The following is a 13,838-nucleotide window of genomic DNA, read 5'->3' on the forward strand; positions in this document are numbered from 1 at the left end:
CGAACGCATTAGTCAATATCACATTTTTTTATAACTATGCATATTTTGCCTTGAATGGAAAGTCTAATCATACGCGACTCTTCCGCAATGCCGGAGAAATAAGAGATCAAATAGGAACTTACAAAGATATAAGAGGTACTATATAAATCTCGAAAACATAGTAGGCATGATATGAAATTTAGGAAAACATAGACGATGGACCCTAATCCACGGAGGCACGTGTAAATATTCTCGAATTAATTAGGGTATCATATTATTCTCATATGAAAAATAAGATCATCTATATATATTTCATGACATGAGATCGTTTATATGCGCATGTAGAAAACATGTATAAACATTATTATTTATACACGTCTCACAGTAATTTGGATGAAAGAAAGTAAACACACATGCCGAGTTTAGTTCCAAATTTTTCTTCAAACTTACAACTTTTTCATCACATCAAAGCTTTCCTATACATACAAACTTCCAACTTTTCCATCACATCATTCAAATTTCAATCAAACTTACAATTTTGACGTGAACTAAACACACCCACAGTCTAGGCCATTTTAAAACTTTCCAAACAATTCAATCTGCCAAAACTGAAATTTTGACCTTGTTTTACAGATACTCCAGCTCATTCACTCTCCCACTTGCACCACGGAATCTCACCCATCCACGTGTCCCCAGATCTCATCCCCATCCTCAAACAACGCCGTCCCCATCCTGAAGCAACGCCCAGCCAACCGCCGCCGCCGCCGAGCACCACTCGTCGCCGGCCATGGAGACCTCCGCCGCCGCGGGTGGCGCACACTTGATCTACGTATCCTCCGACGACGAGGAGGACGAAACACGCGTCCTCCTTGCCGAATCCTACAGCGCCGAGGAGATCCAGATCCAGCAGGCCATCCTCCTCTCGCTCGACCCCTCCAGCGACGCGGACGCCGCCCATTCCTCCGCCTCCTCCTCCCGCCCCTCCGGCGCCGCCTCCACCTCCGACGAACCCTCCTCCCTTCCCGACCGCAAGGGCAAGCGCAAGCTATCATCGGAAGGTACCCGCCATTTGCAATTCTCCTTGATGCGCGCCGATTTGTGGTTGCTCCTTGCCTAATTTGTTCCGATCTGTCGCAATGCAGAAGATGGCCCTATCGAATCCACGAGGAAGAAGCGGCGGAAGCGCGGCCGATTCAAGTGCAGCGTCTGCATGGAGAAGCTACAGGTCTCGGAGCAGTTCACCGTGAGCTTCTGTGCCCACGCGTTCTGCAACAGCTGCATTGGCCGCTACGTCGCCGCCAAGATCTCCGAGAACGTAGCCGTGATCGGGTGCCCTGACCCCGGGTGCGAGGAGGGTTTCGTCGAGATGGACACTTGCAGGGATATCATCCCGCCGGAGTTGTTTGATCGGTGGAGCGTCTCGCTGTGCGAGTTGGCACTGGGTGAGAAGAAGTACTACTGTCCGTTCAAGGATTGCTCGGCGTTGCTGATCAATGACAACGACGGCGCGGAGAAGAAGATCAGGGAGACGGAGTGCCCCCACTGCCACCGGATGTTTTGTGCAAGGTGTCGTGTGCCTTGGCATGATGGGATCAAATGTAAGGAGTTCAGGAAGCTAGGCGATGATGAGAAGGGGGAGGAGGATCTGATGTTCAAGAAGCTGGCTGGGAAGAAGAAATGGCAGAGGTGCCCAAATTGTAAGATGTTTGTCTCGAGGATTGATGGTTGTTTACAGATAAAATGCAGGTAATCTGTTTATGTAACTCCATATTTTGGTTTGTGTCCCTCCTAAAATTAAGAGAATGGATGACACCAGGACAAAAAGGCTGAATAGAGTTACAAATTGGTGTCCTCTGTTCATGTACACTGAAGAGATGAGGCAATCTTTTCGCTATTATAGTGGTTAGAAAAAGAATAATGGCTCAAGCATAATGATTGCAGAATATATTAGAATCTTTGCTATACTTTACACATGTCAAATCAAATTTTGTGAATAACTTCCATTTCTCCATCTTTAGATAGTTTTGTTGGTGACGTTGATGTTAGCTAATTGGCAGTACATGTTTAAAGAGTTCACGTAAGTCATAGTGCACCATCATTACATATTTGGAAGAGTACATAGTACCTTTGGAGTGTTATAATGGAAATAGCAAGTCTGTAGCTTTGCTTAGGTTTAGTAGTGTTTTGGTGAATGCTATCTACTGGGTCAGGATTTTACTGGTATGGTTAGTAGCAGTTTTGGTTACTGACCTTATGCTCAAGATTTTTCTTAATAATTGCTGTTCTCATAGGTCAATGCCGGGATATACTCCCAGCCATTGTAGGTTTTAACCATGCAGACACTTCAAAACTGCTGTCAATTCAACAGCAAAATAGGGAAATGATTGAGCGCATGTTTGGTTTGTTGGCTGAATCAACCTTACAAATTTTGACAATGCCAAATTTTGGTGTTACCAAAATTTGGTAAGGTTAAAATGGTAGAATTGTTTGGTTTGTGACCTTATCAAATTTTGGCTTAGTTTTCTGAATGGAAGATTCCAGAATCACCAAATTTTGGTAGAGTTAGGCAATGTAAGGTTGTGATGGTAAGAGTTTGTTAGGTTCGTTACCCTACCAAAATTTGTTACCTTACCTAAATTTGATAAAGTTTATTTCAGTAACAAACTAACGGCCCTAAATTTCCCCCTTGTATGGGCATGAAACTGTTGACTACAGCCAGCAGTTTTTGTTTTTGTTGTGCATAAATTTTGTTTTTTTCATAGTTCCAACTAGAAGCTTGTGGTTTTGGTTTGGTTATCAGTAGATTTCTGCTGCACAGTTTGCTGCACCATTCTTTTCACTATGAATCTGGAAATTTGGTCTACCTGCCATTTCTGGTTTCTTAGATATGTCACAAAACTTAAGGGAAAAATATTTTACCTTATTTGTCTCGTAAACACTGAATTCTAAAGATGTACTGTATAATGTTATTTATGCATTTTCAGTCTTCGTCATTTCACTAACACGTTTTCATGTTTGTCTTGAAGGTGTAAACAGTATTTCTGTTACTACTGTGCTGCCCCAATGAAGAAAGATAGTCACTACTGTATGAGTTGCCATCGTTAGTGAAGGGTCTTATCTAAACACTGTAAGAGTTGCCATCGTTAGTGAAGGGTCTTATCTAAACACAGACTTTGTACATAGGTATAGGTAACATGTAATAAATATAAGTATGGTATCATCTCCTTGAAGTGGAAATACATTTTGTACAATGTTAATGATCTTAATGACCTGAAGAGCAGGTCACTGATCCAAGTCTCAGTGTCATCTTTTTATTAATCAATTTTGCGTGAACTTTGGATGGAATATCCACACTATGTAGCTAATAGCAATTCTGTAATGGTTGCATGGTTGAGGTTCTCACTTGTCTTTTTGAGCAGATAAGCGTTGCTGCATTGGGGATTCATGTTTACTGTTAATGTGCAACCTGAAATGATACAAACAATACTTTGTATGGCTTGATTGGCAATTTAAAGAGCCGCTCCTTTTTTGGACTAAAGGGAAATAAAAGGAAAGGAAGATCCTATTTTGGCTGGAAATTTTGCTTGCTTTACACTGTCACATATTATTGACTTATTGTTGCTTTCTCTTAAATTTAACTGGCTAAATTTCCTTCAATTGCCTAGGGCTAAAATGGAATTATCAATGTGTACGAACTGATAAACAACTCTGTCTCTATTTCTTAAAATTCCTACACAGTTGCAATATGTTCTCGCGATGTAGGTTTTTCTCTTTTTTTTTTCCTGATTAACATTGTAATAATTTAAGCTCTGAGAGCCAACTTAAAATGCATTATTTCACGGACAACGGCACGAAGAACTTTGGAGCCTTTTGAAGGCATCTAATTCGTCCTTGATTGGATTGCTTCATGGACTAGAGCAGTTCTTGCATGGAAGGAATGATCCGTTTAAATTATATATCCCTTTCCTCAGAATGCAAGCTTCTGATAATTACCTCCGTACATTAACCATTTCCTTCTCTATAAATACCCAATTCACTTATAACTCTTCTCAATATCAGAGTCCCAATCTAACTATGATCACTCGATCATCTCATTACAACTACATCGATTAGCATCAGCAAGCTGCAATGGCTGCTTCTGCTGCTCTGAAGATGGCTGCCCTGTGCGTGCTGGTTCTGTGCAGCATTGGGTCATAGTCACAGGCGATGATAGCCCACGCGTCATCGACTGCTAAGCATGACGCAGCCGCCGGCGCGCTGCTGCGTGAGCTCGTGCGGAACGTCGTCGCCGAGGAGCTAGGCCTCTCCGGCGGCGGCGCCAGCGGCGCCGGCGGCCGTGGCAACGTCGGCGACGCCTGCCCGGCGGCGTGCCAGAACTGCCTGATCCTCTGCGCGATCAAGTGCGTCCTGAAGCCCACCCCGGTCGCCTGCTACGCCGACTGCATTAGCAAGGACGCCTGCTTCAATGCTGGTGAGGTGGCTGAGTCATGAGACATGAGTTTACATGAATTTTACCCAGTTTAAATTATTGTGTCAACTAGGGATGGCAATCGGACGCGACGAGCACGGGTAGTGCCTACCCACCCATTACTACATTACGGGTAAGGATGGTTGCCCATGCCCATTGCCCGCGGGCGCCTTATGCCCGCGGGCGTGCCCGTTTACCCGCCACAACAAAAGCAGTGGAACAAAAAGTCTACAAGCTACTAAGTTCGAATCGAACTTAAAACATCAAATATTCTCCGCCTCGGTGTCGTGTCTCTCCTCTGGCGGCGATAGAGTAAGAGGAGAGAAATAATAAGGGAAATAAAAGGAAACCGTAGAAAACAAAGAACGTGGCTTATGTATTCTAGTGGATTTTGCTCCTAGCCTACATGTAAGTTAGATTTCGCGGGTAAACGGGCAAAGCGGGCATGGGTAGTGATTACCCATACCCATGCCCATTTACCCATCGGGCATAGCTTTTGAACCAATAAGATACCCATGGGTATAAAATGGAGAACAAACCCAACCCTAATAGGGTTTTTACCCGCGGGTAAACGGGCAAACGGGCACAATTGCCATCCCTAGTGTCAACAAGTGTACTACTCCCTCCGTTTCACAATGTAAGTCATTCTATCATTTCTCACATTCATATTGATGTTAATAAATCTAGACATATATATATGCGGGAATGTCTAGATTCATTAACATAAATATGAATGTGGAAAATGCTAGAATGACTTACATTGTATGTCTAGATTTATTAACATCAATATGAATGTGGGAAATACTAAAATGACTTACATTGTGAAACGGAGGAAGTACTAGCTGTATGCATATTTCGTTGGTACAAACATTATGTGTCGTCTACTTGTCTGTTTGTTTGTCTAATGTATTGTGTCGCGTACTGAAAAATAAAACTCCAGGATATGCAAGTGATCTGTGCCTAATAATCCATTCGGTCAGGCAGGGATTATGGATGATTAGTTTCCCTAATGACCTGAAAGATTGGGCATAATCCACGAGCTTTTGCAACTGCAAAGAACCAAATTCATCTATATATATGTCGTCATCTCTACACAAATCAACATACATAGTGTACTATTTGTGAATATATATATACCATTGGGATCGATCTTGATCTCTCCGAAGTTGTGTATATTTTATTGAACTCGGCTATAATCACGCTCATTCCTAAGAAGGAATCGCCAACCCTACTCAAGGACTACAGGCCGATCAGCCTGGTGCATAGCTTCTCCAAGCTGGCTGCGAAAGTCATGGCGTAGCGTCTGTCGACGAAGCTGGATGTCCTCGTTCCCTGCTCCCAAACTACCTTCATCAAAGGGCGTTGCATTCATGAGAATTTTGTTTTTGTCAAGGGCCTTGTGCAGCAATTCCACCGGCAAAAGAAGGCAATGATGCTATTGAAGCTGGACATTTCCAAAGCATTTGATACTATCTCGTGGGGTTTTCTATTGTCCACGTTGGAGTTAAGGGGATTTGGCCCGAATTGGAGACGATGGTTCTCGGCTGTCCTCCTGACTGAAGAAACAAGCATTCTGATAAATGGGGTGCTCTCTGATCCAATTAAACCAGCAAGGGGACTGAGACAGGGTGACCCTTTGTCTCCATTGCTCTTTGTGTTAGTAATGGATGCCCTACAAGCCATGGTGAATCGAGCGAAGCAGGCAGGGCTGTTGTCGCCACTGAACGCAAGAAGGCAAATACCCCCCATCTCGGTGTACGCAGACGATGCAGTCCTGTTCTTTAGGCCAACGGCCGGTGAAGCAAGCACGATCAAAAGACTGCTGACGCTGTTCGGTGAGGCAACGGGACTCAAAACGAATTTCTGCAAGAGCACGATCACACCGATACAATGCAACGATCAGCAGCGGGCGATGGTTGAGGCCATCATTTCCTGTCATGTGGAAGATTTACCCATCACCTACCTGGGCCTCCCACTAGGAACAAGGAAACCAACAAAAGCTGAAGTACATCCCATCCTTGACAAATTAGCAAAGAAAGTTGCTGACTGGAAACCAAAGATGCTATCCATCGACGGCAGACTTTGTTTGATCAAATCAGTACTCATGGCCCTACCTGTTCACTACATGTCGGTCCTGCAATTCCCGAGATGGGCAATCAAATACATAGAGCGAAAATGCCGAGGATTACTTTGGAAGGGGCAGGAAGAGGTGAGTGGCGGACATTGTCTGGTCTCGTGGCGAAAGGTATGCTCTCTAGTGGAGAAAGGTGGTCTCGGTGTGAAGGACATGAATTTCTTTGGTCAGGCCCTAAGGTTGAAGTGGCATGCGAAATCACTGGAATAGAAGGATAGGCCCTGGATGATGGTGACTTTCAGGCCTGGGAATGATGTAGAGATCATCTTTCGCTCAGTGGCAGAGTACTCAGCAATGGGGAGAACACTGACTTATGGACAGCAAACTAGACCGGGAAGGGATGTTTTGCTTGGCGATGGCCGATCCTGCACTCTTATGCGGGGCGCACCAGGCTTTCGGTCGACAAAGCCCTGTGCAACAATCGATGCAGAATGGAGGTGACAGGACCCTCCAGGTGAAAACCGAGTCTAGCTGAATGGTAACGTTGACGTCTAAGACGCCATGGCCTTTGTCAAGGTGTTGTTTAGGAGGTCCTATTCCTTGTCTTCGTTGCCTTCTCTCTGTTTGGTCGTCGGCAGTTTTAGGTTGTTTTCATTAGGTTGGGGCGAGGGATGAGTGGATCTCCTTCTCTCTCGCCCTCTCCCTCTTCTCAACCCCTCCACGTGAGGATAACCGAAAGCTTTTTGATGCCCTTCTATGTTGAGTCGGTGTTTGGTGGGGCTTTTGCAACCCCTGGTTGCCCTAGTGGCGATCAATCACACTTAGCGGTGGTCGGCTTGGTGCTAGTTTCCTCTCCAGGGTGTGGTGCGAGGAACTGCCAGCTCTCGGTGGCGGTGTGTTTGTTTTCCCTGTTACGATCTCCTAGAGTTGTAATCTTGTAATTTTTTTTCTGCTATTTCAATATCAATACGAACTTCGCATTGTCTGTGCAGTAATCCCGAGGCAATTATGCAATGGATCGAATATATAGTGAGCTGGGTGAGATGGACCATCTGGTATGGCAATATGGCATCCCATTACCTTTGGAATAGAGTCAGAAAAATGTTTTTATTTTTTGAGAGACATCTTATCATTTTTAAATATTAGATAGAGTAATTCTCCTTCCGTTTTAAACTACTTGCCATTTTAAATTTGTCCTAAATCAAATATATAAACCGTTGACTATTAATTCCTATAAGCTCATATAGTTTAATGTCATGGGATTTATATTTTTAAATTCATCATGGAAAGTACTTTTATAATATATAATTCATAAGTTGTTAAACTATACAAAATTTTAAAAAGAGTGAATTGCATATTGGGTCACCATTTCTTACCAAACTTTCACTTTATACCACCCCTTATCCTATGTTTTCACTTTGGACTAGCTAATATTTCCTATTGTTGCACTTTGGACCTCCATCTCTTTCACCATGTCTTCAAACTCCGGTCTATCAAATTGCAGTGTGCTCGTGTATATGGGGTCGCTCAAGCTTCAGTAGCAGCGGGGCTTGGCAAGCTAGCTACCACTTGTCAGCTCAGTGCCTGAATAGAGGAAGCAAGGCAAGGTAAAAGGCTCTTGACTCTTGGTGGCAAATGGCGACAAGGGCAGTGGAAATCAAGGTGCCAATAAAATTCCTCTTTCGCTGCCTCCAATTGTTTTCTTGCTTGATTTCTCTACCATGTCCATTTCGAGTTCTCTCTGCAAATTAAATCCCCATCCTGTAATTCATCGAGCTCGAGCACATGAGCACATCATGGCTGCAGGGGCAGAAATCAAGCTTGTTGCACAAGCTTTACAGCTTTACCTCCACTCCACCTATCCTTTCCAGCATATACATCGAACTGATTTAAGCTTGGCCGTTCTAAGTGAAAATATGTACTAATACCTGGTCCATTGTGAAACTTAGATAAGAAAACCTAGCCTAAAATGCAATTCACTCTTTTAAAAACTAATAGTTAAAGATATAAATGTTTGACGTAAAACAAATCCAGAATTACAAATAATTTAAAACAGAGGGAGTACGAGTATATCATACCATAAATATGTAAGTTAAATTCGACTTCAACAAGCTGTAACAAAATAAAAAATAAAAAAATATATAGTGAAGGTATGTAAACTAGTTTCGGTTTTTTTTATATAATTTGTAGGTGTCGAATTTAAACTTGTATATTTGTGGAGGGATTTATCTCATATTAATATATTTTATCTTTTTTTAAAAAATAACTATTTAGGTGATAAGAAAAGAGGATAATTCCTCATGAGTTGAAAATCCATTTCCAAATAGTGTATAGCGCCGTGTGCTACTTCTTTTAATGAGTCCAGCCAAATTGGGTTTTTAGGCCGTGAGCTTAACGAGACAGCTTGTGAGCTACTTGTTTAACTCGTTAGTATAATAGATCACCATATTTTCATATACTTAGTGTTTTAAACTATTATTTAGTTTTTAGTTACAGCCAAACTATCTGTATTTAATGAGTTTTTTATTAGTTACATCCAAACTATTATTTAGTTTTTTAGAACTGATTAGGCTACCTGATGTTTAGTTTCTTCCTGTTTCCTCTGACTTGCAATAAATTTGAACTCCTGAGATGTAGAATACTTGAACTATGAAAATAAATACGCCCTTATCAGGGCATAATAATCCTCTCTCTTTCTTTTGGGTACAAAACTGGAAAGGTAGGATTGCGTGATAGCTGATTCTCCTAAAAAAATGTCCTGTTTGTTGGGGGTTTGTTACGGGTTTGGGAAGTAGCTAGGTACCCTAGAAGATATACCCTAAGGAGTAAGGATAATGTGCCCTTGGCATGTAGACATTGTTCCAATGATTGGCAACATCACTGACCCATTCCAAAAGCATTAAGAGATTAGTAATTTAGCATAAATAAGTCTTGCCATTGTCCTTGCTCTCTTGTGCTCTATATTGCTTCCATAATTCCAAAGTCATGAGAGCGACGATGCAACAACCCAAAGCCTTTACCAGCATGGTTTAAGATATTCAGTCTCTGTTTGCTGTCACATCTGAGATCTGACAAAAGCCGGATAATCAGACTTTTTTATGGTTCTGTGCGTGTATCACTTGATCAATTAGATAAAACCAACATTGCAACTTTACATGATCTGCAGCCGGTAAGGTGATCAAATCGTCTGAAACTTTTTTTTTTTGGCTACCTATGTATGTATCTTTCTCTGAACCCACACAGTTCAAGCAAAGCACATATCACCCAAACCTCAAATGAACAATCATATACACAATTTCACAAACCCAATCTCTGACACGCCAAGAAAAACGGAGGCCACTGCAGCAAACTCACTCACTCTATACAGTGAACAAACTGTGAAGCTCCTACTGGATCAGTCGCCATTGCCGCCGTCGATTGAGCGAATGCTAGGAGATGCTGAGCACGGTGGTGGCTCTAGCTCTCGACGGCTCCAAGCTGACGCACTCGACCAATCCACAGATCATGTTCACCTCCTGATCTTTCACCATGCTCTTGCTGTGATTGTCAGCGCCATCCATGGCGGCGGCGGCAGGAGCTTCAGTGCTGCTGCTGCAGCTGCAGCACTCGCCGAAGCGGTAGCAGGTGACGAGGTGGTCATTGGCCATGCCGACGGCCTGCATGAAGGCGTAGATCACCGTCGGCCCGACGCCGAGGAAGCCTCGCCGGAGCAGGTCCTGGCTCATGGCGTCGGCCTTCGGCGTCTTCATCGGCACCTCCCGCGGGTGCCGGAATCTGCCAACCATCGGCTTGCTGTTCAGGAAGCCCCAGCAGTAGTTGTCAAATGATCCAAACTCCTCTATGACCTATGAACAGCAACCAGAAAAGTTCAGAGTTCAGACATGTAATGCATGATTTTCAGAAAGAGGCAGCCATTAAGCATGCTGCATGAATGATTCAGACAGGCATTGCATTATTGCGAGAAAGAAGCAGATGTGTCATTAAGTGTAAGAGCAAATGATGGTTGCCAGGGCTGTTCAGGCTAATCATCAGGGTTAAGATGTGGACAGATCGATATCTAGATTGTCAGCTTACTTACCTTTAGGACCTCCTGTGCATTTTCAATGATTATACGCAGCCTATGCTCTGACAGGAGAGACCTTGCAGGGCTGCATGGCCCCAGAATTTTCCTCTCACTTAGCTTTGCTACCAATAGAGGATCAAAGTCCATGAAAACCTCCCTGTTGAATTAATTCATTAGTTTTAAGAAGTTTATAATTGTTAGATGTGATCAGTGAATGCAATTCTTCAGACAGTTCAGTGGGTAAAAGAAGGAGTAATACTTACTTGAATGTTTCCCTCTTGCTGAGAATTGCAGGCCATGTCATTTCAGCCAATGCACCAGACAGGACTAGCATCTCAAACAATTTCCTGCAGGTTCAGGGCTGAAAATTGTAACTTTATAATTTATCTGACTAGAATTCTAAGTAAAACTTGTATCTAATTTGATTGGGTTTAGACGTACTTGTCATCATGCACCGGGACTCCCCATTCATGGTCATGGAAGGCAGCATAGCATGGATCTGTTACAATGTCATGATCAGGGATTACCTCACGGTCAGATGAAAGCAATCGGTGAATCAAAGAAAACTTTGACAAAACTTGCAACGTTTTTAGGATCAAACACAATACTGATTTAAGATTTGATAGAGTGCTTCGGACTTCAGATTACAAGCAGAATGTTTTTGTCCATAAAGAGACAGAAGGGCCCCAACTAAACAGTTAATTAGGTGTAAGGTCAGCAGGCAGCAGGTAGGACTGACTGATGAGCAGAGCCAAGAACACAAGAAACTGAAGAGTGATGAGCCTCCTAGATCCTGCTTTGACGTTTCAAATAGTTGTTTTTTTATGGTTGACGTATACTAATACAGTATGTGGAACTGAATGATACTAGTTTTCAATAGTTGCTGTACTACAGTATGTGAAGCTAGAATAGCAGAACTCACTGCTACAACTAAGAAAAAGCAGCTAATAATTAATACCAATAAGAAAATGAGAATTAATACTAGAGCATCAGAGAGATTAAATATAGTGGTCATGGCTTCCAGATGCCTACTGCACTGCAAAAAAGATGCAAAGTGCAGTTGTACGTACTTGCATAAACTAAAGAACAACAATGATAGGCATATCTTCGCAGCCAGCAAAAGGAAAATAAAAGAGAAAGATAGCCTGGGTCACCATTGTGGTATACACAATGCAACATAATATGATAATCCATGTCAAGGTAATTAAGCCTGTGTAGTGGAATTGGTTAATTACTTTTGGAGTACTAAAGAATTTTACTAGCCAGTATATGATCCGAAATTAGATATATATGTATGGGTGATCTGGTTTAACCACTGCAAAGTTATTAGGGTACTATTGCCACTTGATTCTTCAATTCAGTTGAGAGATTATTGGCTACAATTAGAGGCTTTTGATGAACTCCATTTGCATAAACTTTGCATTGCCGACAAGTTAGTGGGTAATGGAATCCTTTTGCAAGATAAAATTGACAAGTACTTGCTAGATAACAGACCTGCCAACAAACATTTGAGTGCATCTTTTATTGTACTTCTATACCACCTACCATATGTGTGATGTCATATGATCTAATTAATAATCATCACCCCCCAGGGTTGATTTGCCATAAAATTTACAAGTTGTAATTTTCCTTTAACAAGATGGAGGCAAAAATTTTGTTTCAGTACTTGGATAATATCTGCTTTGCTGAAGGCACTGTGCTAGTGTGCTAGCTGAAGAGAGTGAAGACTGGTGTTTGGAAGCTTTTGTCAATGCAGCAACAGCATTATTTGAGACAGTTATGTTACAGAATAATCAGGCTTGTTTGGATGCGAGCCACTGTTCGATGGCGACTATGTTGTTCTCCTTTCTGATGTACAGTGCAATACGCATGAAGTACAGAAGCACAAATGAGTGTGTCCAATTTGGTTAATTTTAATGGTAATTTTTTTTAGCGTATATGCATCAATGAAAACTTTAGAATACCTACTGATATGGAGTACGTTATTTAGCAAGACAACATATTTATGTATGGTGTGCCAAAACTCATCTTCTATACATTATCAGTAAACTAGGATTCCTATATGTACTATATCTGATCCTGTAGTATAACTTAACCTGTATCTGAGTAAATAATGCCAACTTTTTTTTTTTGGAAATTTCAGTGTATCGTCGTATCAAGCAGAAGTTTCAAATTTTAGCAAGGTTAAACGGTCGCTTTTTGTAACACATTTTTTTTTTGTAAAAAAAATAACATAAAACCTCAACTCCAAAAGAAGTCCTAGATTTTTCATGTACAATTGTCCCTACAAGATTACAAGAAGTCTAATCTATATATAAACACATGTTTTTAATTATTTCTGTATTAATAGTTATTTTATATAACGATGATCTGTATTGGCAGTTATAAAGAAAAAGTATATGCAAATTAAGAACGAACTCGTTATCAACTTAAACCAATTCATAATTAATCACCAAGTAGCTAGAGCAGGTTTGAATTGTGTGAAACTGAAACTTACCAGTGTTAGGAGTGACCCAGGGGCACCTCGGCGGCCCCGTCAACGCCGGCGCGGCCTCGCCGTTCGCCACGGCGATCAGCGACGCCGCGACGTCCGGCGCAACGCTGGCCGCCGCCTTCCGGGCCACCGGGCGAGCGGCGGGCGGCCCCGCCGACCCGGCCGCCCTCCGCAGGGCGTGCGCGGCGCCGACGCCGGGCGGGCCCACCGGCCGGCGCCCGATCCTGCCGGTGGACGCCCGGCTGCAGAACGAGTCGTTTGACGCCTCCGACGCGCACGACACGTTCAGCGACCGCGGCCCGCCGCCGCCGCCGCCCGCCGCACGGCGCAGCAGCATGGACGGCACCCCCGGCTCCCTTGCGCCGGACGACGACGGCGGGTGCTGCTGCTGGTACAGCCTCCTCCTCATCATGGTAGTAGCGTCCTTGTCCCTGACGACGCTGCTTCCAGCAGCCGGCCTCGGGCCAGGAGACGGGGACGACCTCCGCGCGGCGCCGGCGCCGGCGGCCACCCTGGACGACGCCACCGGCGACGACATCACGGCACGGTACACGTGTAGCTAGCGAGCTAGCGAGGCGGACGAGCACTACTGTGTGAGCCTGTGAGGTGTGTGTGACGAGCTAGCTAGCTATAGGTAGAGTCGTTGGGGAGCGTGGCCGGCGCGGCGTCGTTATAAGAGAGGCTCTTTTGGGGGGCAAGGTATGCGTATTACGTAGGTACGCCGCGCGCGAACGCGGACGGTGGGTGGCAGGTGGCGCGC

The 13,838-nt window shown here is 43.5% G+C and overlaps 3 protein-coding genes across 3 annotated transcripts; 2 read left to right on the forward strand and 1 right to left on the reverse strand.

Moving 5' to 3' along the window:
- The first annotated feature begins 686 nt into the window (after positions 1 to 686).
- On the forward strand, positions 687 to 3,273 carry LOC4347079 (uncharacterized). The gene is made up of 3 exons (XM_015755189.3): positions 687 to 1,037; positions 1,122 to 1,725; positions 3,006 to 3,273. The coding sequence occupies exons 1-3, from the start codon at positions 767 to 769 to the stop codon at positions 3,082 to 3,084; spliced, it is 954 nt and encodes a 317-aa protein (XP_015610675.1). The 5' UTR covers positions 687 to 766; the 3' UTR covers positions 3,085 to 3,273.
- Positions 3,274 to 4,044: 771 nt separating this feature from the next.
- On the forward strand, positions 4,045 to 9,211 carry LOC112936483 (uncharacterized). The gene is made up of 3 exons (XM_066304381.1): positions 4,045 to 4,450; positions 7,514 to 7,576; positions 8,026 to 9,211. Exons 1-2 carry the CDS (start codon positions 4,186 to 4,188, stop codon positions 7,549 to 7,551), a joined length of 303 nt encoding a protein of 100 aa, XP_066160478.1. The 5' UTR covers positions 4,045 to 4,185; the 3' UTR covers positions 7,552 to 7,576; positions 8,026 to 9,211.
- Positions 9,212 to 9,680: 469 nt separating this feature from the next.
- On the reverse strand, positions 9,681 to 13,838 carry LOC4347081 (uncharacterized). The gene is made up of 5 exons (XM_015755328.3): positions 13,082 to 13,838; positions 11,026 to 11,083; positions 10,848 to 10,931; positions 10,600 to 10,741; positions 9,681 to 10,366 (listed from the first exon to the last, which is right to left on the reverse strand). The coding sequence occupies exons 1-5, from the start codon at positions 13,614 to 13,616 to the stop codon at positions 9,950 to 9,952; spliced, it is 1,236 nt and encodes a 411-aa protein (XP_015610814.1). The 5' UTR covers positions 13,617 to 13,838; the 3' UTR covers positions 9,681 to 9,949.

Source organism: Oryza sativa, chromosome 9, assembly GCF_034140825.1.
Source record: "Oryza sativa Japonica Group chromosome 9, ASM3414082v1".
In the NCBI taxonomy this organism is placed as follows: domain Eukaryota; kingdom Viridiplantae; phylum Streptophyta; class Magnoliopsida; order Poales; family Poaceae; genus Oryza; species Oryza sativa.